Source organism: Megascapheus bottae, chromosome 27 (assembly GCF_031878675.1).
Source record: "Megascapheus bottae isolate mThoBot1 chromosome 27, mThoBot2.hap1, whole genome shotgun sequence".
In the NCBI taxonomy this organism is placed as follows: Eukaryota; Metazoa; Chordata; class Mammalia; order Rodentia; family Geomyidae; genus Megascapheus; species Megascapheus bottae.
The window spans coordinates 8,271,440-8,297,522 of record NC_143535.1 but is presented as its reverse complement, the minus strand read 5'-3'; the positions used below and the strand labels follow the sequence as shown (position 1 = coordinate 8,297,522).

Sequence of the window (26,083 nt, the reverse complement as noted above, 5' to 3'; positions counted from 1 at the left end):
ATATTGGAAGGCAGGAAGAAACACAATCTATTTTAAGGCAAGGGGCTGGGAGGCTGAGGAATCAAAAGAGTAGGCTCATGGTACTTGAAAAATCCTTCAGAAAACACCTGCCTCAAAAGCACATGAAGGTCACATCTTTTACCTTCTTTTCACAAAGGGAAACCATAATTCAGTAGCAAAATACAATCATGGGTCCAAGAAGGCCAGGGCCACTTAAACAAAATATGTTTCCAATGGCTTCAAAGACTTAAAAATACAAAAAGTCAAGGGCAAAGACTAGCTAAGTCCATCAAATGAGGCCTTAGACAGTCGAATCCAGTGCTAGGATTCCTGGGCACAAATATTCCAAAGGAACACCGGCAATCTGAAACCTGTGACATTTCACAAGGTACAGAAGAATGAAGTATGAGACAAAACCAGCCAGGAAAACAAAATTTAATGGTAATAGCAAAAATATATACTTACACGAAATCCCAAGAGTACCAGGAATTCTGAAAAGTAATAGGTAGTGGTATAAATATAAGGGATTACCATTCCAGCACTTAAGAGGCTGAAGCAGGAGAACCACAAATTCAAGGCTTTCCTGGGCTCAAAAGTAAGAAGAGTGGGAGTGGGGGGCAACACTGAGTTCTCTCTGAGGGTGATATACTTCAATAAACAAAAGCACAGAAAACTCTCTTGTGTCACAGTTCCTATGTTATTAAAGACACTCACTCTTAAATTTGAAAAGCATTATTTACTGCAAAGAAATATTACAAGTTGCCAGACATGGGTAACACACACCTGTAATCCCAGCACTCAGGAAACGGAGGCAGAAAGATCTTCTGCTCCAGGTCAGTCTGGGATACATAGCAACAACTTGTCTTTAAAACAAATGGACAAGAAGGAGGGAAGGGTAAGGAGAGAAAGGGAGAGGAGAGGGGAAGAGAGAGGTCTCTCTAATTCCTGTAAGGCTAAATAAGGTATCCTACTCACACCCCCCCCCAAAAAAATATCTCATACATTCTTTAATCTGACTGTTGGATCCCTTAATCCAAAGCCAAGATCTAAAATTATAACATATACAGTTCTCAGAGGGCCCTGAAAGCAGCATAATACTCTGTCCTACACTTCCATGTCTACCAAAGGAGATGTGGCTACAAGTCACCCAAAAGAGGTGCTTCACTTGATATCTTTTTTTCCTTTTTGTAGAGCTAGGGATCAAACTGGCAACTTAATATCCAGTTCTTCAACAAAGCCTCATACAGGCCAGGAGGTAAGATGTCCTTAAGTAAAGTCAAACATTCCATTAGTTTTGGTATGAGTGATTCCAAGAAGTCTTGAAGGGAGTTAAGTATACCCAAGGAGGAATCACATAGTCAAACTATGGCTTTCTGGGGAGGATGGAGCTATTTTATCTTTGCAAGGGCAGCTGCTCTTCTTTCTGTGTTCTGGAACAAGGCACGAATTAAAGCTTTTACTTCACTTGATGAGAATGCGGTTGCCAAGGGTCCTTTCCCATCAGCCCACCTGCAAAATAAAAGACATAATGATGTTTCCTATTATGTCTCAAGATACAATTGTTCTTAATTTCTTACTTTGTTGTAAACGTAATTAATTATAGGTTTATAATCTCCAAGTACTTGTTTTAAATAGAAATAAGATAAAACCCTAAGTATTCTTTCTCTTCATTATAGATTTATCCATCAATATCTTGGATGCACTTAATATCAAGCTGCACTTGGTCCTGGCAAAGACAGACGAAGAGTCCTAGAGAGGAAGATAAGATAAGGAAGGACACTTCCTTAATTGTATACTAAGTCTCTCTGAACTTGGTCATTATGACCATACTCTATATACCAATCTTAAAGAAAAACCACCAAAACTGGGGCATGGCACAAATAGTGGAGCACCTGATTAGGAATTACACATGCCTTAAGTTAAAGTCCCAGTATTGCCATCTTAAAAAATAAATGAGGGTGGTAGCCTTAAGCTAAAGAGCTTGGGATAGCACACAGGCCCAGAGTTCAAGTCCCATGATCAACAAAAACAAAACAAAACAAAAACCCAAAGAGAATAAAAAAAGTGCTGGTATTGGTGGCTCACACCTGCAATATTAGCTACTCAAGAAGCTGAGATGTGAGAATCGTAGTTTGAAGCCAGCCAGAGCAGGAAAGTCCCTGAGACTCTTATCCCTAATTAACCACCAGAAAACCAGAAGTAGAGCTGTGACTCAAGTGGTACAGTGCTAGCTCTGAGGAGAAAAGCTCAAGGACCACACCCAAACCCTGGGTACACACATGTACATACATGTACACACACACACGCACACATGAAATCACAGACAACCAATTTAATTTCCATTCAGGTAAAAGGTTGTGTTTATAAATGTCAAATCACTTGTATTGCATGCCAAAATCACATGCTACTGTATTGCATGCCCAAATCACACGCTACTGATCAGAATAATATGAGCAAGAATTCTTTGTGTCATCAAGTGGGAAAGTGGTAATAAATTCTATACTACAGCAAACTACAAAAAGGCCCCACTACTGCTGTTCAATACAAAACTCATCCCTGAGCAATATGCAGAAACAGATGTGTGGTTCAGTGGTCAAGCATCTGCCTAGCAAGCATGGAGGATGTGAAGCAATAGAGAAAAGCATCGTTACCAATGGCACTATTGCCCATCTGTCATTACACCAAGGCGGTCTCTACACAAGGTTTATGCATACCTATCTCCAATTTCTTGCAAGTTAGCTTGTAGTATCACCATTAATTCTTTGAAAGACATCCATTTGGCCACATAGACTGGAACCTCTTCTTGATATTTCTTGTTCTTCCTTTCTTCAGACAGAGGTGCAAACACTTGAGGCCCTTCATCCATCACTATTTTGCATAAGGAATATAATCTATCACCATCTTCAGTGGAGATGTCCTAGTTTTACATAAAGTAAACAACAGATTAGAAGTTGGCTAACTTAGTAGCAGGTAAAGGGATCTCTGGAAGCTGTCCAAGTGTGTCAGCTACATCCACATATTTTCCAACCAATTTAGCAGACCTTACTAAACCTAAGACTATTGGCTCTCTGAATACTCCTGAAGCTGGATTGTCAATAATTTACTTTGCCTGCATGAAAGAATCCATTTCTCAGCTGGGCACAGTAGCTCACACCTGCAATCCTAGCTACTCAGGAGGCTGAGATCTGAGGATCACAGTTCAAAGCAGCCCACGCACTAAAGTTTGGGAAACTCTTATCTCCAATTAACCACTAGAAAACCAGAAGTGGCGCTGTGGCTCAAGGGGTAGGGTGGTAGCCTTGAAGAGCTCTGGGTCAAAGCCCAGGCCCAGAGTTCAAGTCCCATGATTGATTGATAAATAAATAAATAGAATAGAATAGAATAGAATAGAATAGAATAGAATAGAATAGAATCTATTTCTCCAGGAGAACATAGTACAGCTTATTGCAAAACAAGAAACTACGGCAATTTTGTCAAGCTATGCTGCCTCAGTCCAGGCAATTTTCCTGTGGGATCACTATAACAGTGTGCTGGCAAAGTACTACACAAGACTGTTCTCACTTTACCAAATTAAATTATTCAGTTCACTTGCAAACCAAATTACTTTATTCTATATAAAATGTCTCGGGACCATGGCCCAGTTTCTAATTTCTTCATCCATAGTTTACAGATGCTGGAGAAGCAGTATAATCCTATTTTCTTATCTAGGTATAAAACAGATCAGCAGGTGTCCCGTAAAATAGAATAAGAACAAAACTGAAAAAGCGCAGTAGCATGAGTAAGATCTGAAACAACAATTTCTCCTACCATCTGTGTTGATTAAAAACAAGACTGCAAAGTCATTCTACTGAGAAGGTCACCATGTCTGGAGTAAGAATTCCGCCTCAAGTCTGGTAAGGTATCTATCTAATGGCCCTTACCTCTAGGGCAGTGATTTTGCCAATGATCTCAGAAATGGCTGTATTTAGTAAAGTTCCCATAGCCTTGCAGTAAATATTTACTGGCAGCACATCTTGCCACACGATTCCAAGTCTCTTGAGTTGGTGCAGTACCTGTGAGAAGGATATGACTAGTTATCCAAAAGAAACTGTTACAACTCACATTTGCCATTATTGTTTTGTCTATATGGGGCTGGGGGTATAGTGAGAAATTCTATAAAGCATATCCAAATTTTCTAACAGTAAAGGGAACCAACTGAGCTAATTGCTAGGTGTTCTTTATCCCACCTGCCGGACTGCTTTAGTTGCTGCAGAGTAATTCTCCTCATCATCCATGTTTGAAAAGCTCCTAGCACTCGATAATCTTTCCAGAAGTTCACCTTTCTGTGCCCGCATCTGTGCCAAAAAACACTCTGTCCCTATGATGGGAAAACAAAACAAAGAACTCTAAAGACTGTCCAATTGTACTCTGCACAACTAGGGTAGAAAGGAGACAAGTACAAACCATGGATCTGTTCTACCTACCTGGAAACAATCGCTTGGCAGCATCATGCTACTGTCATGAGGACACTAGAAACATAATTATAATGCAGCTAACAATGCCTCCAACCCACTCTCAGGATAAGAAACAAATCATTCTCAATAGTTTTCCTAGAGTCTGAGTCAGCTGAGAAAAATTCCTTACATAGAAATAGCTACTTATTATTCTGATCTATCTATACCATGAAAGGAAAAAGTCAGGAATTAAAAAGCTAAGTGAACCATACAAGTTCTCTACTTTTCTCAGGCTATCATTCTAGCAAACACATAGACTTCCCCACCTTGCATTTCTTTTTGATTCTTAAAAATCCCAGGTAAAACTAAAGAAGACATAAGCAAGAGGAGCTGTCTTGGGATTTGCCAAAGCATAAGCAGAGACATCAGTGAGCTTTTACTAACAACTGTAGCAGAACTGTCACAATACAAATCTTACTGACACAACTCTGATTTGGTGAATTCAATGCACATCTGCAAAGAAGTTGGGAACTCTAATGTACCATGAAATCCTGTTACAAAAGTCTTTGCTTTCACAAAGACAGCATTCATTTCATGAAATTAAATAACTAGAAACATCTGCAGATGCCCTCCCACTTTGCAATATAGCTAAGGACCACCCCTAAATTCCCAACCTCCTCCTTCTTAAGTTATAAAGATGCTCTCCTAAATTTCAAGGCATCCATTACCAAGTCTTCTGAAGCCAGGTACGAGATCCACAAAAGTAGCAGTACCATCACAAAGAATGGGTGCAATCCGTAATCTGAACTGGTGCCCCAGGGTCAACAAGTGGTGAGCAATATACATGCAGTTGTTATGGTGAATGGCGGCCAGCTGAGGAAGTTTTTGAAGGTTTTCCCTAGCCCAAAAAGAAGGGCAGAAAAAGAAAGCACTTGTTACTGAAGTCAAGGCTGACGACAAGTCACAACTCCTCTACAATATCTTGTCTCTGGGCTTTAACATCTACTTTGTGAATGCTATGCATAACAAGATGTAATCTCACAGATGCCATTCCCATTCAGTTTTCTCTTCCTCTGCTTAACCACATAGAAAGTGAGAGAAGACTTGTAAACCCCAGCAGAGAATAAAAATAAGAGTCACAAAAATTTTTTCTTATAATTAAAATAACAAGTAGACTTAAAAACATCAAAACTTGTATTTTTAAAAAGATAATTCAAGCTGAGCGCTGAAGGGTCAGGAGGCTGAGATCTAGGGACCATGGTTCAAAGCCAGCCAGGGCATGAAAATCCTGAGACCACCAGAAAACCAGAAGTGGCGCTGTGACTCAAGTGGCAGAGTGACAGCCTTGAGCTGAAGAGCTCAGGGACAGCACCTAGGCCCAGAGTTCAAGCCCCACAACCCACAACAACAACAACAACAACAACAACAAAAGATACTTCAAATAGTAAGTGCATTTTTTCTTCCTTAGGCTGTAGCTATGGGATGGCTTTCTTCATATATTACTATCTATCTATCTATCTATCTATCTATCTATCTATCTATCTATCTATCTATACACACACACACACACACACACACACACACATATCATTAAAAAAAAAAAAAAAACATTTCACTGAGTAACAAGAGTTGAGCAACTCTGCAGATTAACACGAAAAGGAATCTCTAAACAGAACCTAATGCTGGCAGGGCAGGCTGAGCATGCCTCGGTCACTCGACATGATCCTGTGGTATTAAGCCTACCCAAATACGGGTGCCAAGAAGGCAGTTCAGGGTTCACTGGACAGCAGTATGGAATGATCACCTTCGTATTCCTTCACCAACAAGAGTTTTACGTTTCTCAAGTTTTAAAATCTGTGTCACCCATGACATTTAACAGACTCAGGGAGTAGTGCATATCCAAGTCCTTATAAGTAATTTTAAATGGTTTGCTGCACTGACTTGGTAATTAAAAAAATATATATATTTGGTGAAAATCTAAAACTATTGATTTAATTAACATTTTAGACATAATTATTACATAGCAATGAAACTCAGTGGTACTTACTTATGATATGTTGGCACAACATCATGGAACAAATGGAAGATATTCCTCACTGAGTAGAAAAGCTGGACAGCACTGAAGAGAAACAGATTTAAGAGAAGTTCAGGGTGGAGGGTGTGGGGGGGGAGGGAAACGGGTACCAAGACATGTGAAAGGGTATCAATGTATGTGAATTAATGCACTTTCTATCTGGCAAATATCATGTAACCCTTTTACTAATTACAATAAAAAAAAAGAAAAAAAAAAGAGAAGTTCATAAAGATATACTGAAAACATGGGGGAGGAAATCAAAGCAAGTGTACCTTTAGTGGAAATTATGAATTAAAACTACATGCTCAACGATACTTGCCTTGGTCACTGCAGGAGAACACCCTTATCTAGATGGAAATGTATTCTCAACTAGTATTTACTAAGCTACAGTTCTAAAAAACCTGGAGACATTAATAATTTTAAGAACAGCAGTGTTCAGCCCAAAGCTTCTTTTTCCATTTATCAATTTGTGCTCTGCCAATACGCAGAGTATCCTTTCAGTTACAAATGGAGCTAAGCCTCAAGCAAATGTCACCTACTCACGGATGCACTCCACAAAGGGCAAGGTACCAATAAAGGCACTCACTCAGTTCTTTAGAATCAGTTTGACTTTCAGCTTTCACCTTTCTTCCTTCTTCCCCAGTGCAAGAGCCAAATCGACATTTTCTAGGATAGACTCTAACTCAAAATTTTTTTGCCCTTTAAATTTGGTCTTAATCCAGCTACACATTAATATGCACATAAAAAGAGCAAATGCATGGCTTGTCACCTCACAGAGGAATATCTTAACCTATGTACCTTGAATAACTCAGAGGAATTCCACAAATATTTACTTGCTATTCTCCAAGACATGGTTGCTATTAAGTGCCAGAATTACGAACTGAATTTATTTTGCTAAACATGTTGCGGCCTGAGGATTAATAATGAGGTTTAATAATGAGGAAAGGGGGTTTTGTGGTGTCGTTATTTTTGTCCTATTAAAAGCTATTCAATTTTAGGGGGATTATGTGTAAAACTATATTCAATCCCACAAAAAAAGTTGTTTGGTATTTGTTTTCTCCCAAAATTAAGGAAGTATCACACAGTGACTCTAACTTCTGGTCTGGTGTATCTGATGAGAATGTCAAATGTAGAAATAGTCACACCTACATTTTATTTTGCCAAAGGAATATATACTTCCTTCATAAGAAAGTTTTTGTTTGTTTCTACTTATAATTAAAACTGGATGGACGAGTAAAGATAATGATTAAAGCCATGGATATATCTTGGTAAACATATTTTCCTAAAATATCTGCATGTGAAGATAAAAACTGTGAATCTAAAGAGACAATATTCCTAACTCAAGTTCTAACTGAAATTATTGTCTACAAGAAGTAAAAATCTACTAAACACAGATTGAACCAGAGTTTCGTAGCCAGGCGCTGGTAGCTCATGTCTCTAATACTAGCTACTCAGGAAGCTGAGATCTGAGGATATGGTTCAAAGCCTGGCACTAAAGTCCATGAGACGCTTATCTCCAATTAATCACCAGAAGACCAGAAGTGGCTCTGTGGCTCAAAGCTGAAGAGCTCAGTGACAGTACCCAGGCCCAAAGTTCAAGCCCCAAAACCAACAACAAAAAGAGTTTCATAAACTTGCTCTACAAATACCCTTAGCTACAGTTTGCCATTTTCTTTTCCATTTAATCCAGAAGTAGAAAGGGAACTTACTAAACTAAAAGACTTGATAAAAGATGTAAAACAGAGTTTGAGATTCCTTGAGCATAATGTAGATTGGAAGCCATCTCTATTTATTTATAAACTGACATATTGACCTGAAACTCCTTTGTACAACTCAAGATAATTTTTTAACAAAGAAAAAGAGGTCATCTTAAAAAGGATCTGATTATGCTCAATTCTTTTTCCTCCTACCTTTGTCTGTGTAATAAGTGCTATTTTAAAAATATTTTTAAAAATATTTTAAATATAAATTAGGCCCTGACTTTCAAAAGGTAGAAAGCTGAAGTATCGGTATAAGTTGCACCAGAGAGTACAACTATTACCATACATCATCACCAATCACCAACTATTATATTCAGTGTCTAGTTGGCATTCTAGGGTTTTTGCACGTGTTTGTGTTAACAGCAAATAAAATTTTTTTAAAAAGAGTTATTAAAAATGATTAGCAATCTTGAGTGTCAAATAAACACACATGTCTATCCACATATGTACATGTGTATCTTGTCATAAGTTCTCACTGTGGAGCCTGATCCTGCTGCTTTAGCCTCCTGAGTAGGAGGGTTACAGGCCTGAACAGCCAATCCAGCAGCCATCTATGTCTTAATCCTTGCACTAACACCCATGCTACTATAAATAAAACTTAAGAGACCAATGTATATATGCGTTATACCTTCTAGAAAAAAGTTAACTGAGCGTAAACAAAAACTCAGAGAACTGCAACTAATTTCCTAAATAAACGTCTAGTCAGATGTGCACTTCACCAAGTCACTGCCACTTTGAGATGACTCAGTTTCATACCATTGATCACTACTGGTTGTTGCCTCTAGCAAAGTCTGATAGGCAAGCTCCATTAATTTCTTCACAGACTCACTGATGCGGCATGTGGGCAAAGAAAAGGAATGCTGGTCCAAGGTATTCTTGGGCTCTAAGTTCACTTCGTGGTACTGAATTGTGGACACTTTTAACTTGTTATCCTCATCAGGACTGGGTAAGTCTGGCACACTTAACTTAGAATCAGGAGTGATCTAAGATTCAAACAGAAACAGAAAATGCATTGTTTTCAGAATGGTTAAAATGTATGTATATAGCGAAAAGACACCTGCTACTTCTGTGCTGCGAAAGCTATGGTTTTAGAGTGACTAAAAGACCTGAACAGATATAGCATGCTTTTAATTACTGCTCAGTCATGAGTGAGAGCATCCCACAAAAAATAACCAAAGTATGTGTAACATTCTTATACATACTCTTCATTTTGGAAGAGTAAAGCTATATACTACTGGATCAAGATTTCAGGTAAGTGAAAAGGCCTTAAAAAGTCATCTTTCTCCAACTCGACTATTAAATTATTAAGACTGCCACAAATCAACATCCCATTACCTAACAAAGTCACACCAGTCACAAGTGTTAGTCTAAGAAAAAATGAATTCAGACTAGCATATCCTCCAAAAAAACAAAAAATTTAAAAACACTCCAAGTTGGGCACTGGTAGCTCATGTCTGTAATCCTGGCTACTCAGGAAGCTGAGGTCTGAGGATGACAGTTCAAAGCTGTCCCAGAAGTCCTTGTGAGACTCTATCTCAATTAACCACCAAAAAAATGGAAGTGGCATTGTGGCTCAAAGTAGTAGAGCACTATCCTTGAGCAAAAGGAGCCCCGGGACAGTGCCCAGGGCCTGAGTTCAAGCCCCTCAATTGACATAAACAAAACAAAACAAAACAAAAAAACAACCCCTCCCCCCAAAAACCCACAAAGAAGTCTCCCTAAACTAATATAAACCAAAAACTCCAAGACTTAATTAGGACTAAATAAAAGAACACTAAGCTATAAAGTCTAGAAGCAGTGAATTTTTTTTTTTTTGGCCAGTCCTGAGTACTGCCCTTGGACACTTTTTGCTCAAGGCTAGAGTTCTGCCACTTGAGCCACAGCACCACTTCCAGCTTTTTCTGTGTATGTGGTACTGAGGAATCGAACCCAGGTCTTTCTGCATGTGAGGTGAGCATGTGAGGTCTACCACTAGGCTACTCTCCAGGCCCCCATATTAGTCATTTTTAACCTTTCTGAATGTGTTTTCATGACTAATGCCTTTCAAAACTTGTTTCTTACAGATGCCTCAGAAGCAAAACAAAAGGAGAAAGATCAAGAAGGTGGAGGAAGCTCCCCCTCCTCTCCAAGAACAACAGCCCTGCCCCACACACTGGACCTTGAATCAAAAATGGTCCAGACCTAATACTACTTTCTAACAGCAAATCACTCTGAGCTAGCTACTTCTGAGACAATTATTAGAGGCTTTTCAGTCATCCCTATAATTATGTACTTTTTTCATAAGCATTCTGCAAGGCCATATTTTTAAATACCTGGATCTCTAACACTGTTCTTCCTTATACTTTATAACAGTCTTCTGAAGTAGATACTATTGGACTATATAAGGATCAGGAAGCTGTCTGTTGAATTAACCTTGGAATGTTTACGATTAGAAAGCAGTATTCTTTCATTTAATCCCAAATTTGTCTTGTTGGAGTTTTCATTTTATAAAAGTATTAGGGAGACATTTTTTTAATGGAACATGCATTTAACAAATATATGTTAGATTTTCAAAAATGCACAGATTTACCTAAGGTAAAGGAATAAATTACTTGCCACATAAATTAATTATTCCACTGCCCTTGCAACTGATTACTTACACTCTTATTTTTTGAGCTACTTTATGATTTTTAACTTTAAAACTAGTCCCTCTATAAAGCCTAGGACAGAAAATTAACATTTCACAACAGGATATAAAAAACTCCAAGTACACACATCATAAAATTATGTACTAATACCTTAAGTAACATAGATGAGAATAATCTACTGTCTAATATCAACAACTATAATCTATTACAGTTATGCATACTCTCAATTTATTCCATGTTTACAAGCTCTGGAAATGCAACATCCACCATGCTCTCTCTCTGTATGCATCTTAAAATTAGCTGCCCCCAAACTACACTGTAATATACCCCTGGCACCTTCACAGTGTTGTGAATTTCGGAGGTCATTAGGTTTCTGGCTGTTACAATCACATCCTGACACTTCTTGTTAGCAAAATGAGAATTGATATTACGAGCATATTTCAACAAATCAGTAGTATCTCCTTTTAAAAACTTCATTTCTTTTAAGGCGTTTTCAAATTCTTCAGTGGATTGTATGATCTGAGAGAAAAATATAAAAATATATTATGAGAATTACATAGTTATCCCTCAGTACACATGCGGGATTGATTCTATGACACTTCTCCAATACTACAATCAGTGAATATACAAATCCCGTATATTAAAAAAAAAAAAAGTGCAGGATGGGTACCAATGGCTCACATCTATAATCCTAGCTATTTAGGAGGCTGATATCTGAGGATCATGGTTTAAAGCCAATCTGGACATGAAAGTCTGTGAGACTCTTATATCCAATTAACCACCAGAAAACTGGAAGTAACATAGTAGTTCAAGGTGGCAGAGTGCCAGCCTAGAGCTGAAGAGCTCAGGGAGAGCACCCAGGCCCAGAGGTCAAGCCCATGATCAACTGAAAAAAAAAAGTGTAGTACTTTTTATGACCTAAGTACATCCTCTATATAATGTTAACCATCTCTGGATGGCTATATAATATATATGCTATAATATATAATGCTATGTAAATAGTTGTTATATATTACCATTTAAGGAGAATGACAGGAAAAAAAAAAACCTTTACTTATTTACACACTACATTTATTCCAAACATTTTCAGTCTCCAGTTGGTTAAATCTGGAATCTAGACATGAAAGATCAACTGTACAGCTACTCTGATGTTAAAATTTCAAAGTTAATGTATTATAAATAAGTGCGAAAATACTCACATCAGTCTTAGACTAAATCAATTACTAGGTTTTATAATATTATAGTTTTCAAGCCTTAAATTCATCACTAAGACTATTTTCAATAGGCTATCCTGACTTTGCTAAAGGTATAAAGATCTTCTAAAATAAATATGATACAGTAATTTCAATAACTGATACAAGAATAAAATCAACATTAACATACTTCCCCAGCCAAAGAGGTAGGAAGCCAGAAGAAAGTTACAAAGAATTTGTTTCTAGGGCTGGCAGCATGGCCTAGTAGTAGAGTGCTTACCTAGCATGCCCAAAGCCCTGGATTCAATTCCTCAGTACCACATACACAGAAAAAGCCAGAAGTGGTGCTGTGGCTCAAGTGGTAGAGTGTCAGTCTTGAGAAAGCCCAAGGACAGGTTCCAGGCCCTGAGTTCAAGCCCCAGGACTAGCAAAACAAACAAAAAAAACCCCAAAACAACAACAATTTTTTTCTACTTATTATCAAAAAGACAAAAATTAATAAGAAGAGATATGCAAAGAAAAAGAAAGTAGTGGGAATCAAGTGTCCTAAGATGTGAGCTAGCTCTGCCCCTTACCTCCTCATATTGCTGTAGCTTGCTGCTATTGGTTGGAATAGAATAAACCAAACAGTTTTTAATGAGGCACTCAGACAAGTCCTCCCAGATCACATCGCCCAGCATCTCCGCCAATACTATTGCAGGCGCCTTTTCACTTTCTAAGTCAGGGTCAAGAGGCAAATCTGAATTCGAAAGATGAAGATTTAAACAAGAAGTCAATCACAGTCCCAACATTCTTAGGTTATTCTCTGGAATTCTTGAATTTTAAACTAAGAGAGACAACATGGAAAAACATATATAACTCTGCATGACATCTGAATGTTTATCTTAAGTAAAACATCAACAAATGTTTTACAATAAAGCAAAGTGTCTACTCTGTCAATCATTTAAAAGTCTCCTCTGTATACTTCATAACTCTTTTGCAACACACTTTGAGGACATTATGTTTAGAATACTCTATTAAGCAATTAAATAATAATTAAAAACTAATAGTCAATGCAGAAGTGAAAGTAATCATAAAAGGGACCCACTATTTTAAATTGAGTTCTAATTCACCAAGAAAGTCCAAGATGGAAACTACCAGACATTTTGCTGCTGAGCACTTGAAACATGGCTAATGTGATTGAGGAATGTTTTAAATTTTTCAGTAATTAAAATGTAAATCTGAATAAACTGATTGTTTACACTAATAAAATACAAAGATTTAACCAACAGGCTGAATGTAGTTTGAAGTGTAATGTAATTCTCATGTTCAACCTAGTTTGGTCAGGCTTGCTGCCACATACCTGTAATTCTAGCATTCTAAGAAAGCTGGAGCAGGTGAATCATGATCGAAGCCAGCCTGAATTATATAAACAAGAACCCATCTCAAAAAAAGTAGGGGTGGAAGCCAGGTGCTGCAGCTCAGGCTTGTAATCCTAGGGACTCAGGAGGCTGAGATCTGAAGACTGTGGTTCAAATCCAGGCTGGGCAGAAAAGTCCCCCAGAGACTCTTTTCTCCAATTAACCACCAGAAAACCCAAAGTGATACTATGGCTCAAAGTGGTAGAGCATTAGTCTTTAGTGTAAAAGCTCAGGAGCACTCAGATGCTAGGTGCAAGCCCAAGACCAACCCCCTCCCCCCCCCAAAAAAAGAAGTGAGGTTGGGGAAGTCCCAGAGAAATATTTTAAATATATGTAAAACAGCACCTGATTGATTTCTCCTTCTATAACCAATCCAAAAATCCTAAAATGTCTGTTACTGGAAGTTAGAAAGAATACATAAAATAACATTACAAACAGAATGTGTTAACACTAATGACTAGACCTTCACTATAAGACAAAGAAGAAATGCAAAGTAGACAAGGAATAAGAAAGAGATAAGGAGCAAAGTAACTTTGCTCCTGTGGCCTAACATACTTCTGATCCCCCTGATGCAGGGTATGGTCATTCCTACTTCAACAGTTGATACTGAAAAACAGCATTTACTTTTGATAAATGCGCCCCCTTCAAGGATACATACCGAGAAGCTGTTTCTGGAGTACTTCCAGTACCATTTGGATCTCTGTAAAAACTTTAGATGGTGATGGATGTTCTAAGTCAGTCATCAGGGAGTCAAAGCGAATAATAACTGTATTAGGCTGGTTTTCGATCACCACATGAATGGACGAGTAAGATGCCAGAGGCCTGAGAATATGCTTTAGCAGCATCTGACCTGGAAAAAAACAATATGAGCACTCATCAAAATCCACTGCAAGAAACTTCCAGACTTAGCGTGCCCCAAATCCATGCATCCTTGGGCTTTGTAACCAGAAACATATACTGTCTCACACACTACAGATTTCCCCACTAATGTTTCCAGACTAATTAAAAATAGATCCAAGTCCAAAATAAAATACTTAAAATAATTCCCTTTGATGAGTCAAAAGGCCAAACACTGTCACTAATACTCTCTAGACAATAGTTAATAATCTTTTCTGTCATTTCTTAACTCTCAGCTGTCTAAAATTTCATGACAACAAAGCAAAGCAAAAGGCTTTACCAAATGATTTGAGCTTGATGTGTAGTTCTCCGAGAATAGAAAATGCCAAGAGGATAGAACTGACGGGCGGTCTAGGGACCGTCTTGTCTTCACTGGGCTGTTCAGTGCATAAATGAAGTTCCGTTTGCAGGTAAGATTCTAAGCTGCCAGTATCTGAGAAAAGCAGAAAACCATCAGCTTCCTCAGCAACCTAAGAATCTCCCACCTCTACCACTCTCTACAGAGATTCCTAAATGTGTCATTATGTTACAGTACACTTCTCAGGAAACCAACTGCTAATTATGAAACACATCTTTTGTATCACTTTGAACACAGGAACTAATTTTCTTTGGTATAGCCAAAGAACAAATTAAGTGCAAAAGAAAAATGATGTTCCTAAAAGAAACAGTTACTAAACATGTATTGAATGACTAAATGAAAGTAAGGACTAAAAAATGAGCTCCTAGTTTCACAGGCCTTCCTTCCATGAGAACAGCCTTGTCAAACAAGTTTAACAGGCAAGGTATAACAAAGAGTTCAACACTTCTGCCAGCTTCTAGTAACTTATAGTCTACTTGAGAATAATATCTAAAATTTTTTAACATTATTTCCTTCAAAATGTGATATATAGGACTGGGAGTTTGGCTTAGTGGCAGAGTGCCTGCCTAGCATGCACAAAGACCCGGGTTCTATTTCTCGGTACCACATACACATAGAAAAAGCCAGAAATGGTACTGAGGCTCAGTGATAGAGCTCTAGCCTTGAGAAAGCCCAAGTGTTCAGGCCCTGAGTTCAAGGCCCAGGATTGGCAAAAACAAAAACAAAATGTGATATATATATATATGCATATATATGTATGTGTGTATATATATATGCATATATACATGCACACATACATACTTGAGGGTAAACTGAATGTAGGAACTAGAGCATACAGGAAGACTGTGAACTGTGAGGCTTTCTCTGAAATACATTAAAGTTAAACAACAGGGCTGGAAAATACAGCAAGTCCTGAGGTTTTATTCTCAGAGCAATCATCATGTCAAAGGCAGAGAAGCCAAGTAGCACAAATAAAATCAGGGCCACAGTAATATTTCTTCATCTTGTAAAGCAATCCATCTCGTGATTTCATCATCACTTTTCCCCAAGGACTAAGAAAAATAGCCAAACCTCTCTTCTATGAAAAACATATTGCCTCCTTTCCTCAACAGAAATAATAGCTGATGAGCTTCTTTAAGCTGCTTTCAAGACAAAGGACTAGAAGTAGGGCTGCAGGTAAATTTCCACTGTCTTACAATCTGTTACTACCTCATCTACCACACCTCACCATATCAACCTCTAAAGGTTCTCCCTAGATTTCTTAGGGAAAGAAACAGAATGAGGGAAACATGGAGCCAGGTACCAGTGGCTCACAGCTATAATCCTAGCTATTTGGGAGGCTGCGAACTAAGGACTGCAGTTCAAATTAGCCAGGGAAGAAAAGTCCCCATAAGACTCTAATCTTCAATTAAACCACTCAAAAATCGAAGTGGCACTGTGGCTTAAAGTGGGAGAGCACTAGCCTTCAGTACAAGTAGTTCAGGGGCAATGCCCAAGCCCTGGCAAAAAAAAAAAAAAAAAAAGTGGGGGGCACATGGGAGGAAAGAAGAGCGCACCCTAGGAAATCAGATGAATGGTCCTAACACTTTGTTTAACGTAAGAACTCAACTCAACACAGACATAGAAAGGTACTGAGTAAAACCTTCTCCTTTCTCATCTTGCAATACAAACTATTCAGAATATATTCACAGGACAAAAGCATTCAGGCAGATTAAGCAAAGCAGTCCACCTGAGGCCAGCAGCACCTTTTGATGGCGGGAACTTCCACACAATCAGCTTCTGCCACTCCTCTCCAAGGTGGTACAATATGTTCTGTTTCTGGATTGTGAGCTCCATGCTGAGAGATTTCAACATTTTTAAATCAAAGCATTTTCTGGATTTTAATAATTTCAAACATTTCTGTGCCTGGTAATGGAATGGAAGTATCATTAAACATTTTACCTGGATTCACAGCAATTAGAATATATTTGAATCATGATTAAGAATACAAGGAAGACAGACTATTTCAAAAGCAAGAAAAGCACTAATTTGGGTCATGCTGCAGTACCTCTTCCAGATGCTGGGCAGCCGAGATATACTTCTTCTCTGTTAATGCACAATTATAATCTTCAATACCAGTAGAAAACTGAAAAGGTAAGTTCAAATTATTTTCTATTTTTATTTCAAGTCTATCTGTTTCTAAAGTATGGAGGGAAACACTATTTAGACTGGGACTATGCACTAAACAATAAAATTGGAGAAAAAAACCTTTCTTACTACTAAAACACTAAAATTCAAATTGAGTTTACAAACCTCTTGTAGCTGTTTAAGCAAATTCAGGACTACTGAATCTCTTTCCAACTGTTGTTTCAAGTCTGTAAATTCAGCAGTTGATACATGAAGATCCCGACGCACCTAATTCACACATCAAAAAGAAGTACTTTTAAGTTAATACCATACTTAAGAAATAAAACCACTGGGGCTAATTAAGAAGCTTCATTATTTAGGATGGCAATGTAATTCATGTTGAAATTTAACTGCTAATTCAGGCTGAAATAAAAAAATCACAGAAGGTGATTGGAAGGACAGGCTTGGAGATCCACTTAGGCCAAAGCTGTATTCTATACAAGAAAACCAATCCCTATCAACACTATGTCCTCAGATCACCTATTCTTAAAGTTGTTCTCTTTCCCCAGAGAGTTCAACTACTTGAATTATTAGAAAGGTATCCCCATTGCCAAATGCTACCTCTTTCTAAAGCTGAAAAGCCTTAACTATTAAGATATTTTTATATTGAGGCAGACTTCTGTTCCATCTTTGCATCAACTATTTCCATTCTTTAACCTCTCCCTAATTCACTCACTCATGAAATAGTGACTGACTATGCTCCCATCAGATTTAAATATAGTAAAATTCTCCCTTGTTTAAGTAACTAGTCTATTTCTCAGCAATTGCCTTACTTCTCTGCATATATAATCTTCTTAAAAGTGATTTAAACTCACTGTCTTTACTTTCTCAGCTCTCATTCACTGCATCTCATGGTGACTGGTTTCTTTCTTCCTTTCTTTCTTTCTTTCTTTCTTTCTTTCTTTTTTTTGTTGTCAGTCCTGTGGCTTGAACTCAGGGCCTGAGTACTGTCCTTGACCTTTCTCAAGGCTAGCACTCTCTACCACTTGAGCCACAGCACCACTTCCAGCTTTTCCTGTGTATGTGGTACCAAGGAATCAAACCCAGGGCTTCGTGCATGCTAGTCAAGCACTCTACCACTAAGCCACACTCCCAGCCCAGTGACTAGTTTCTAATTCCACCATTTCACCAAAAATGTCCCTGTGAATACTTTAATTCTCACTGCCAAACCAAAGTATTTTTTAAACCAATATTTAACTAATGTATACTTGTAACATTTCTTACTTTTATTTTATTTATTTATTTATTTTTGCCAGTCCTGGGCTTAAGCTCAGGGCCTGAGGACTGTCCTTGGACTTTCTCAAGGCTAGAACTCTACCACTTGAGCCTTAGCACCACTTCTGGCTTTTTCTAAGTATATGGTACCAAGGAATCGAACCTGGGTCTTTGTGCATGCTAGGCAAGCACTCTACCACTAGGCCAAACTCCCAGCCCACATTTCTTACTTTTAAAACATTCTTCTTCCTGATGTCCTGACACCACTCTGATTTTCCTCCCACCTCAAGAACCATTCCCTTTTTCTTTCTTTTTTTTTTTTTTTTTTTTGGCCCCCTTCTCTTTCTGGTCCCGCTCGCTCCGGCCCCGCTCGCTCCCACCCGGCTCGCTCCAGCTTGCTCCTGGCCCCGCTCGCTCCGGCCGGCCCTGCTCCTGGCTTGCTCTGGCCCCGCTCGCTCCGGCCCTGCCAGCTCTCGCTTGCTCCTGGCTCTGCTCGCTCCGGCCCCTTCTCGCTCCGGCCTCGCTAGCTCTGGCTCGGCTCGCTCCGGCCCCTTCTCGCTCTGGCCCCGCTCGCTCCGGCCTCGCTGGCTCTGGCTCGGCTCGCTCCCGCACGCTCCGGCCCCGCTCGGTTGGGCTCCGCTTGCTTGCTTGCTTTCACTCTCTGTCGCTTGTTGCAGTCTCGTCTCTGCCACTTCCGGCTTGGTTGTGTATGTGGGATACCGAGGAATCGAACCCGGGTCTTTGTGCATGCTAGGCAGGCACTTTAACCGCTAGGCCAAACTCCCGGGCCCCCCTTTTTCTTTCTTTTGGAGGAAACTTCATTTTCCTTCTGACTACTCCACACATGTTGAGATTCCTTTCTCCCTGGCTATTTTCTTACTCTTAGGGCAATTTTGCCCTGGCCTCATCCAAAGGTTGCTGGTTGTCACAGTGACAGAGTTCTACCATCTAATAGGTAGAGGCCAGGTACACAAGTAACATCCTACAATGCACAGGACAGATCCCCCTAAAACAAAGAACCGTCCAGCCCAAAATATCAAATGCTCAAGTTTTATTCTGTTTGAGTGGTACGTTAATAATCTAATTCTCTAGTTATGAAAGAGCCTTGTGTCTTTCATTCTCCAGTGACATGTCCCAACAAGCACCTGTTAAATGGTACCAGGATTCTTCCATTGTTGTGCATCTTCATTGTCAATGACTTTACAGAAAATTACCTCTTCTTTTCCTGGATTATTTAACTGTTTCCTAGCACTTCAACTGCCTTCCTATTTTCCAGGCTCAGTTTCTTCCAGTCCTTTCTTTATACTGCAAGCTGAATGGGATCCCAAACACTCAAATCTGATTTTATTCCTGTGTTAAAAATCCTAAACGGCTTTGGCAAAGCCTTCAAGATAGTAACACCAATATTACTAACCAGATACACAACATCCTTGCTGACCTTTCAAAGCTTATCTCAAGTCCCTTTTCCTGCATCCCCTAAACACTGGTCAGAAGAAATAATTCTGGGGATATGCCAAACTGACATCTCTCTCTTAACTAACTCCATGCCTCTGCCATGGTATCCCTTATACCCACATCCTCCTTTTCCTTGCTGCCTAACCACTGTCACTCAAGTCTTGGTTTAGATAACATTTCCTACAGGAAGTCATCCTTACCTATATCTACTCTAACCGGATTAGTATTTAGTGCTGATCCTCACTGTTTTACTCACATGTATCTGGCATGAAATTCATAGTTTTGAAATAAAACGTCTTTCTCAGAAATGATCATGGCATCTTGTACTGATAGGGTGCTAGATATAGAAAGTGACTGAGTAAATCTCAATATCTACCTACTGAAATTTAGTCCCCTTTAGTAAGCTATACAATAAAATCTTTTTTTTTTTGAGACAGGATCTCTCACTCATCTAACAAGTACTGAGATTACAGAAATGTTCCATCACACCCAGCATTCATAAATTTAAATTTTTCTTCCATATGACAAGACTTTGAATATTAAAATGCTTCTCCCTGAGAATTAACATCTTTTAAAATACAACCAAACTAGAAGTGGTAGTGCAGATTATAATAATGGCACCTGGGAGGGTGCAGCAGGAGACAACCTAGCTACATACTGAGACCTTATCACTTAAAAAAAAAAAAAATCCACAGAACTGAACTGTGGCTAGATTACTTCATAAGCCATAACCCAGCCATAAAAGCTAGAGAAAACCCATCACTAACTTATTTCCAGACTTCACTTCTAATAGCACAGTCCAACATTGTACTATAGACTCATTGATAATAAAACATACCCAGGAAAAACATTCCCTGAGATCTATTCTTTAAAGATCTAATGAGAATGACTGATGAGTGGACTGCTAAAAGTCATCTGTGATTAAAGTTTAATGAGGGAAAGAAGAAATTAAACTATCCCTATTCGCAGATGACATGATCCTCTACTTGAGTGACCCAACAAACTCCACTCCCAAACTTCTAGGATTAATAAACTACTTTAGCAAAGTGGCAGGATACAAAATTAACCTTTAGAAGTCAGTAGCCTTCTTGCACACCAACAATACACAAACAGAAGGCCAGATCAAGAAAACGATCCCATTCACAATAGCCCCCAAAAGAATAAAATACTTAGGAATATACTTAACTAAAGATGTAAAAGAACTATTCAATGAAAACTATAAAAGCCTAACGAAATAAATTAAAGAGGACACTAGGAAATGGGAAGATATCTCATGCTCATGGCTAGGGAGAACCAACATAGTGAAAATGGCTATACTGCCAAAATTGATATACAAATTCAATGCAATCCCCGTCAAAATCCCAAAGACATTCTTTACTGAAACAGAAGATATAATCCAAAGATTCATATGGAACAAGAAAAGACCTAGAATAGCCAAACAATTCTAGGCAAAAAGAATAATGCTGGTGGTATTACAATACCAGACTTCAAACTCTACTATAGAGCCATAATAACAAAAACCGCTTGGTATTGGCACAAAAACAGACCAGAAGATCAGTGGAACAGAATAGAAGACCCAGAAATAGAACCGCATACCTATAGGCAACTTGTATTTGACAAAGGAGCCAAAGATATACAGTGGAACAAACACAGTCTATTCAATTATTGATGCTGGCAAAACTGGGCAGCCACATGCAGAAAACTAAAAATTGACCCTAGCCTTTCGCCATGCACAAGCATTAACTCAAAGTGGATCAAAGACCTCAATGTCAGACCGGAAACCGTGAAACTGCTACATGATAAAGTAGGAGAGACACTGGAACTCATAGGCATAGGCAAAAAATTCCTGAACAGAATCCCAGGGTCACAACAGATTGGAGAGAGACTTGATAAATGGGACTACCTAAAAATAAAAAGTTTCTGTACATAGTCACAAAAGTAGAGACAGCCAACCAACTGGGAAAAGATATTCACCAATAATACATCTGACAAATGCTTAATATCCAGTATCTACAGGGAACTCAAGAAACTAATCCCCCGCAAACCCAATAAACCATTCACTAAATGGGCAAGGGAACTAAAGAGAGACTTATCAGAAGAAGAGATTAAAATGGCAGAAAAGCATATGAGAAAATGTTCATCATCTATGGTCATAAAGGAAATGCAAATAAAAACAACCCTAAGACACCATCTTACCCCAACAAGAATGGCCAAGATTTTGAACTCAGACAATGACAGTTGCTGGCAGGGTTGTGGAGAAAAAGGAACCCTACTACACTGCTGGTGGGAATGTAAACTAGTTCAGCCACTCTGGAAAGCAGTGTGGAGGTTTCTTAAAGAACTGAAAATAGACCTTCCCTATGATCACACCATACCACTTCTGGGCATCTACCCTGAACATCATAACCCAAGATATGATAAGGACACCTGCTCAGCTATGTTCATCTCTGTACTATTCACAATAGCCAGGCAATGGAAACAGTCCAGATGCCCTACTGCAGATGAATGGATACAGAAAATGTGGTACATATACACAATGGAATTCTACATAGCCAATAGACAAGATAAAATAATGGCATTCGCAGGGAAGTGGATGAATCTAGAGCGAATCATGTTGAGTGAGACAAGTCAAGACCTAAGGAACAAAAGGCGCATGGTATCCTCAATATGTGGCTATTAAATCCAAAGAGTACAAGAGCAAGGACTCAATATCTGCATACCCTATTCTATGGACATGGTAATGGAAATATAAACATAACTATATAGACATAAAAACCTATGACTCTATAGACATAATGTTTTATTTCATAAATTAATATTTCCATGACATATAAACCCTCAGCCTAATTTTGATTAAGTTCTAAATACTAAGTCCCAGTGATTGTAAATAGAGATTCCCTTCTTGAATACTTGTTTGTTAAACTTGTCATTTAAAATATGATAAAAATCAACATTAATAAATTCTTTAATAAAAAAAAAATGTTCAGTGCTGGGGCTTGAACTCAGGGGCTGGGCATTGTCCTTGGACACTTTCTGCTTAGCGATCTGACATTTGAGCCACAGTACCATTTCTGGCTTTTTCTATGCATGTAGTACTGGGGATTTGAACCCAGGGTTTTGTGCATGCTAGGTGAGTACACTACCATTAGGCCATGTACCCAGTCTCTAATTTATTTTTTTTATTTTATTTTTTTTTGCCGGGGCTTGAACTCAGGATCTGAGCATTGTCCTTGGGCTTTCCCAAGGCTAGAACTCTACCACTTGTGCCACAGCACCACTTTTGGCTTTTTCTAGTATGTGGTACTAAGGAATCCTGAATCTTTGTGTATGCCAGGCAAGCAATGTACCACTAGACCAAACTCCTGGCCCCCTTAAAAAAAAATTATTGTTCATGCATTTGTTCACTTTTCTTGCTTAATAAAACTATTACATATGCAGCAGAATTAAAAAGAACTATAATTACCAAAAGGTTTTAATAAAAGAAGTAATTTAAGTTGCATTTTGGGGAAATATTACTAATTTAGAACTGAAGTCATTCTATAATCATTTGGCTCAATCTCTAGTTGCCAGTAAAGAAAGTGAGGCCCTGGAAAGCTGTACTGATGGCTAGGAATGTGGCTTAGTAGTAGTGTGCTTGCTTGCCTTGCACGCAAGAAGCCCTGGGTTTGATTCCTCAGTACCACGTAAATGGAAAAAAGCTAGAAGTGGCACTGTGGTTCAAGTGGTAGAGTGCTAGCCTTGAGAGAAAAAAAAAAAGAGGCTGGGAATTTGGTCTAGCAGTAGAGTGCTTGCCTAGCATGCACAAAGACCCGGGTTCGATTCCTCGGTACCACATACACAGAAAAAAGCTGGAAGTGGTGCTGCGGTTCAAGTGGTAGAGCTCTAGCCTTGAGAAAGTCCAAGGACAGTGCTCAGACCCTTAGCTCAAGCCCAGGACCAGCAAAAAAAAAAAAAAAGAAAAAAAAAGAAAAAGAAAAAAAAAGAAAACAGCTCAGGGACAATGGTCAGGCCGAGAATTCAAGCCTCAGGACTGGCAAAAACTAAAACTAAAAAGAAAAGTTGCACTGAATTAAGTTGTTCTGGAATTAGGAAGCTAAATACAAACTTGGAAAACACTTTCCCAATGCTAACTAAGTATAATAGATTTTCTTTACCTCACTCTCTATCCTGGATTTCAGCAGGTCAATGTCAGTGGATAGCTTATCCACCTGGGTCACCAGGTCCTGGGCATTCTGCATGCTAGGCAGGAATTCACTGTACTTCTTGCTGATCAGATTGCACACCTCACCCTGTTAAAAAACAAAAAAACATAGAAGTCAGGAAAGGAACTTTATTAAGAATATGCAGCTTATCTTTCATACATCTTCCATACTGGAACTTTCTTAACAATTACCCACAGCCTTCAGCTTTTCTTTAAGCCAATAGACGTTTTCCTAAAACATCATTTCTAGTGAGCTCCCTCTATAAACCTCACTACTCAGAAGGATCTGAAGGATCATAGTTTAAAACAAGCCTGGTCAGAAAAGACTCAGAGATTCCATCTCCAATTAACCAGCAAAATGCTAGATTTGAGGCATGACTCATATGGTAGAGTGCCAGCCATGAGCAAGAAAGATGAGCCATAGGGTGAGGCCTTGAGTTCAACCCATGCTGTGGCAAAAAAAGAAAATTTTCCCTTAAGGGTGCCATACAATGTAAGTGGTACAACAGGACAATGGCTACCAAATTCCAACAGTGCCCAATAATTATATAAATGCTGAAAATGAAAAGACTAAAGTCCTCCTACTGAACTATTCTCAGACTGTATCCACTGATTTTAGTCATATACTTAAAAATAAATGGATATAATCTATATACTTTAATCAATTTATTAATTTTTATCTTCCTGCCTATAAAATTTGTTTCCAGAAAAATTACAATAATTTTATGAACATTCCTGTGATAGTCTTTTATATGCCATATGCTTCAGCTGCATACTCTTTCTCTGGATCTCTCCATTTAAGTCCTATTTTTTTTGGGGGGGGGGGGTGGTAGTATTGAGACTTGAACTCAGGTACTGTCCCTTAGCTTTTGTGGTCAAGGCTAGTGCTCTACCACTTGAGCCACAGCTCCACTTTCAGCATTTTTTGGTAGTTAATTGGAGACAAGTCTCACAGACTTTCCTGACCAGGTTGGCTTTGAACCATGATCCTCAGATCTCAGCTTTCTGAGTAGTTAGGATTACAGCACCTGGCTTATTCTTAAAACTGTAAAATGATTTGAGTTTCAATATCCCCTTAACGAATATTGAATATTTTGTACCGAATTACTCAATGTTTTGGCAGAAATAAGAGTAAATGCTGTTCGCACAGAAATAAATTCTCTTTCGTAGGAAAGGCACTACTCAACGAATTATCCAAAAGACAGGGCTGAAATGTAGTACAGCAATGGACTTAGAAAATGCTTCAGAAGAAAAAAAGGTCCTGAGAAAATGTGGCAATTTTTATAAAGGAGACTAAATTGCGATCGAAGGTAAAAAGGAGTAGCAATACACTGGAAAGTGAGAGGAAGATGTAGAAATGGCAATATATGTAAAATCTGGGAACTAGAAGGGAAATACCTGGAGTGCTTGGTGCACTGAAAATAATTCTCATTTGGCTGGAGATTCGAGATGGTAAAGGAAAGAAGCGAAGGAAGACGGAGTGTAGGTTAGGTCCGGAACACAAAGAAGCCTTGAGTCCATACTAAAATAGGCTGTCTTTTACTCATCACATGTGAAGCCAGGTAACGGAGATGACAGTGGTATGAAAGCCACTTCTGTGTAACTCAAGAGTTCTTCGTGATGTCTGCCGAAGTTGCTCCTTATGTACAGGCTTGGACAGATACACCTCACGTGAAATGACAACGACTGGCGCTGTGGACGCATACCTTCGGGCTGACACGTCTGAACCAGTGGGGAACGTGTGGCTGCCTTACAGCCACTGCGCCACACACCAGTGACTTGTTTTACAACCACGGCCTCAAGTGCTTGGGGATGAGGAACAGAGCTCGACAAGCATATTCGGGAGTTTGGGGAAGGAGTTTTCGGGGTGAATGACGCCATTCCACACATGGGAGGGGGTGGGGGTGTCCCAGGAGGCACAGACCGCGATGAGGTGGCTGCGGCGGCCCCACCACGGCTCCCCTCTCCCCCCCCCGCCCGAGCCTGTACTGACCCCGCCAGGCCTCCCGGCCGGGCCCCAGGCCGGGTCCGCTCGGGGGGGTCCCCACAGTCCGCTTCGGCCCTCCCGCGCCTCCCCCGGCCCCCTGCGCCCGCCCGGGCGTCCCTCCCCAGACAACCGACGCACCCCGCCCTCACTTTGATCTCCTCCACTCGCCGGGTCAAGCGGCTGATCCGGGTGCCGAGATCCTCCTTCTCCAGACTCCCCGACTGGGCCAAAACTTCTGTCACGAAGGAAGCCATCGCCGTGACGGGAAGCAAGACCCACAAGGCGACTCTACGGCGGCCAGCGCGGCAGTTCCAATC

The 26,083-nt window shown here is 39.4% G+C and overlaps 1 protein-coding gene across 2 annotated transcripts; it reads right to left on the bottom strand.

Moving 5' to 3' along the window:
- Nucleotides 1–531: 531 nt before the first annotated feature.
- On the bottom strand, nucleotides 532–26,083 carry Zw10 (zw10 kinetochore protein). Of its 2 annotated transcripts, XM_090319500.1 has the most exons (17): nucleotides 25,916–25,990; nucleotides 25,178–25,430; nucleotides 23,733–23,867; nucleotides 17,035–17,136; nucleotides 16,790–16,867; nucleotides 16,488–16,647; nucleotides 14,665–14,817; nucleotides 14,146–14,337; nucleotides 12,663–12,826; nucleotides 11,231–11,413; nucleotides 9,024–9,250; nucleotides 6,481–6,552; nucleotides 5,162–5,331; nucleotides 4,227–4,357; nucleotides 3,921–4,052; nucleotides 2,715–2,917; nucleotides 533–1,509 (listed from the first exon to the last, which is right to left on the bottom strand). In XM_090319500.1, the coding sequence occupies exons 3-17, from the start codon at nucleotides 23,814–23,816 to the stop codon at nucleotides 1,389–1,391; spliced, it is 2,172 nt and encodes a 723-aa protein (XP_090175626.1). In that variant the 5' UTR covers nucleotides 23,817–23,867; nucleotides 25,178–25,430; nucleotides 25,916–25,990; the 3' UTR covers nucleotides 533–1,388. The 2 variants fall into 2 exon arrangements, with proteins under 2 accessions (XP_090175625.1, XP_090175626.1); XM_090319499.1 differs by lacking the exon at nucleotides 25,178–25,430 and having other exon boundaries at nucleotides 532–1,509; nucleotides 25,916–26,083.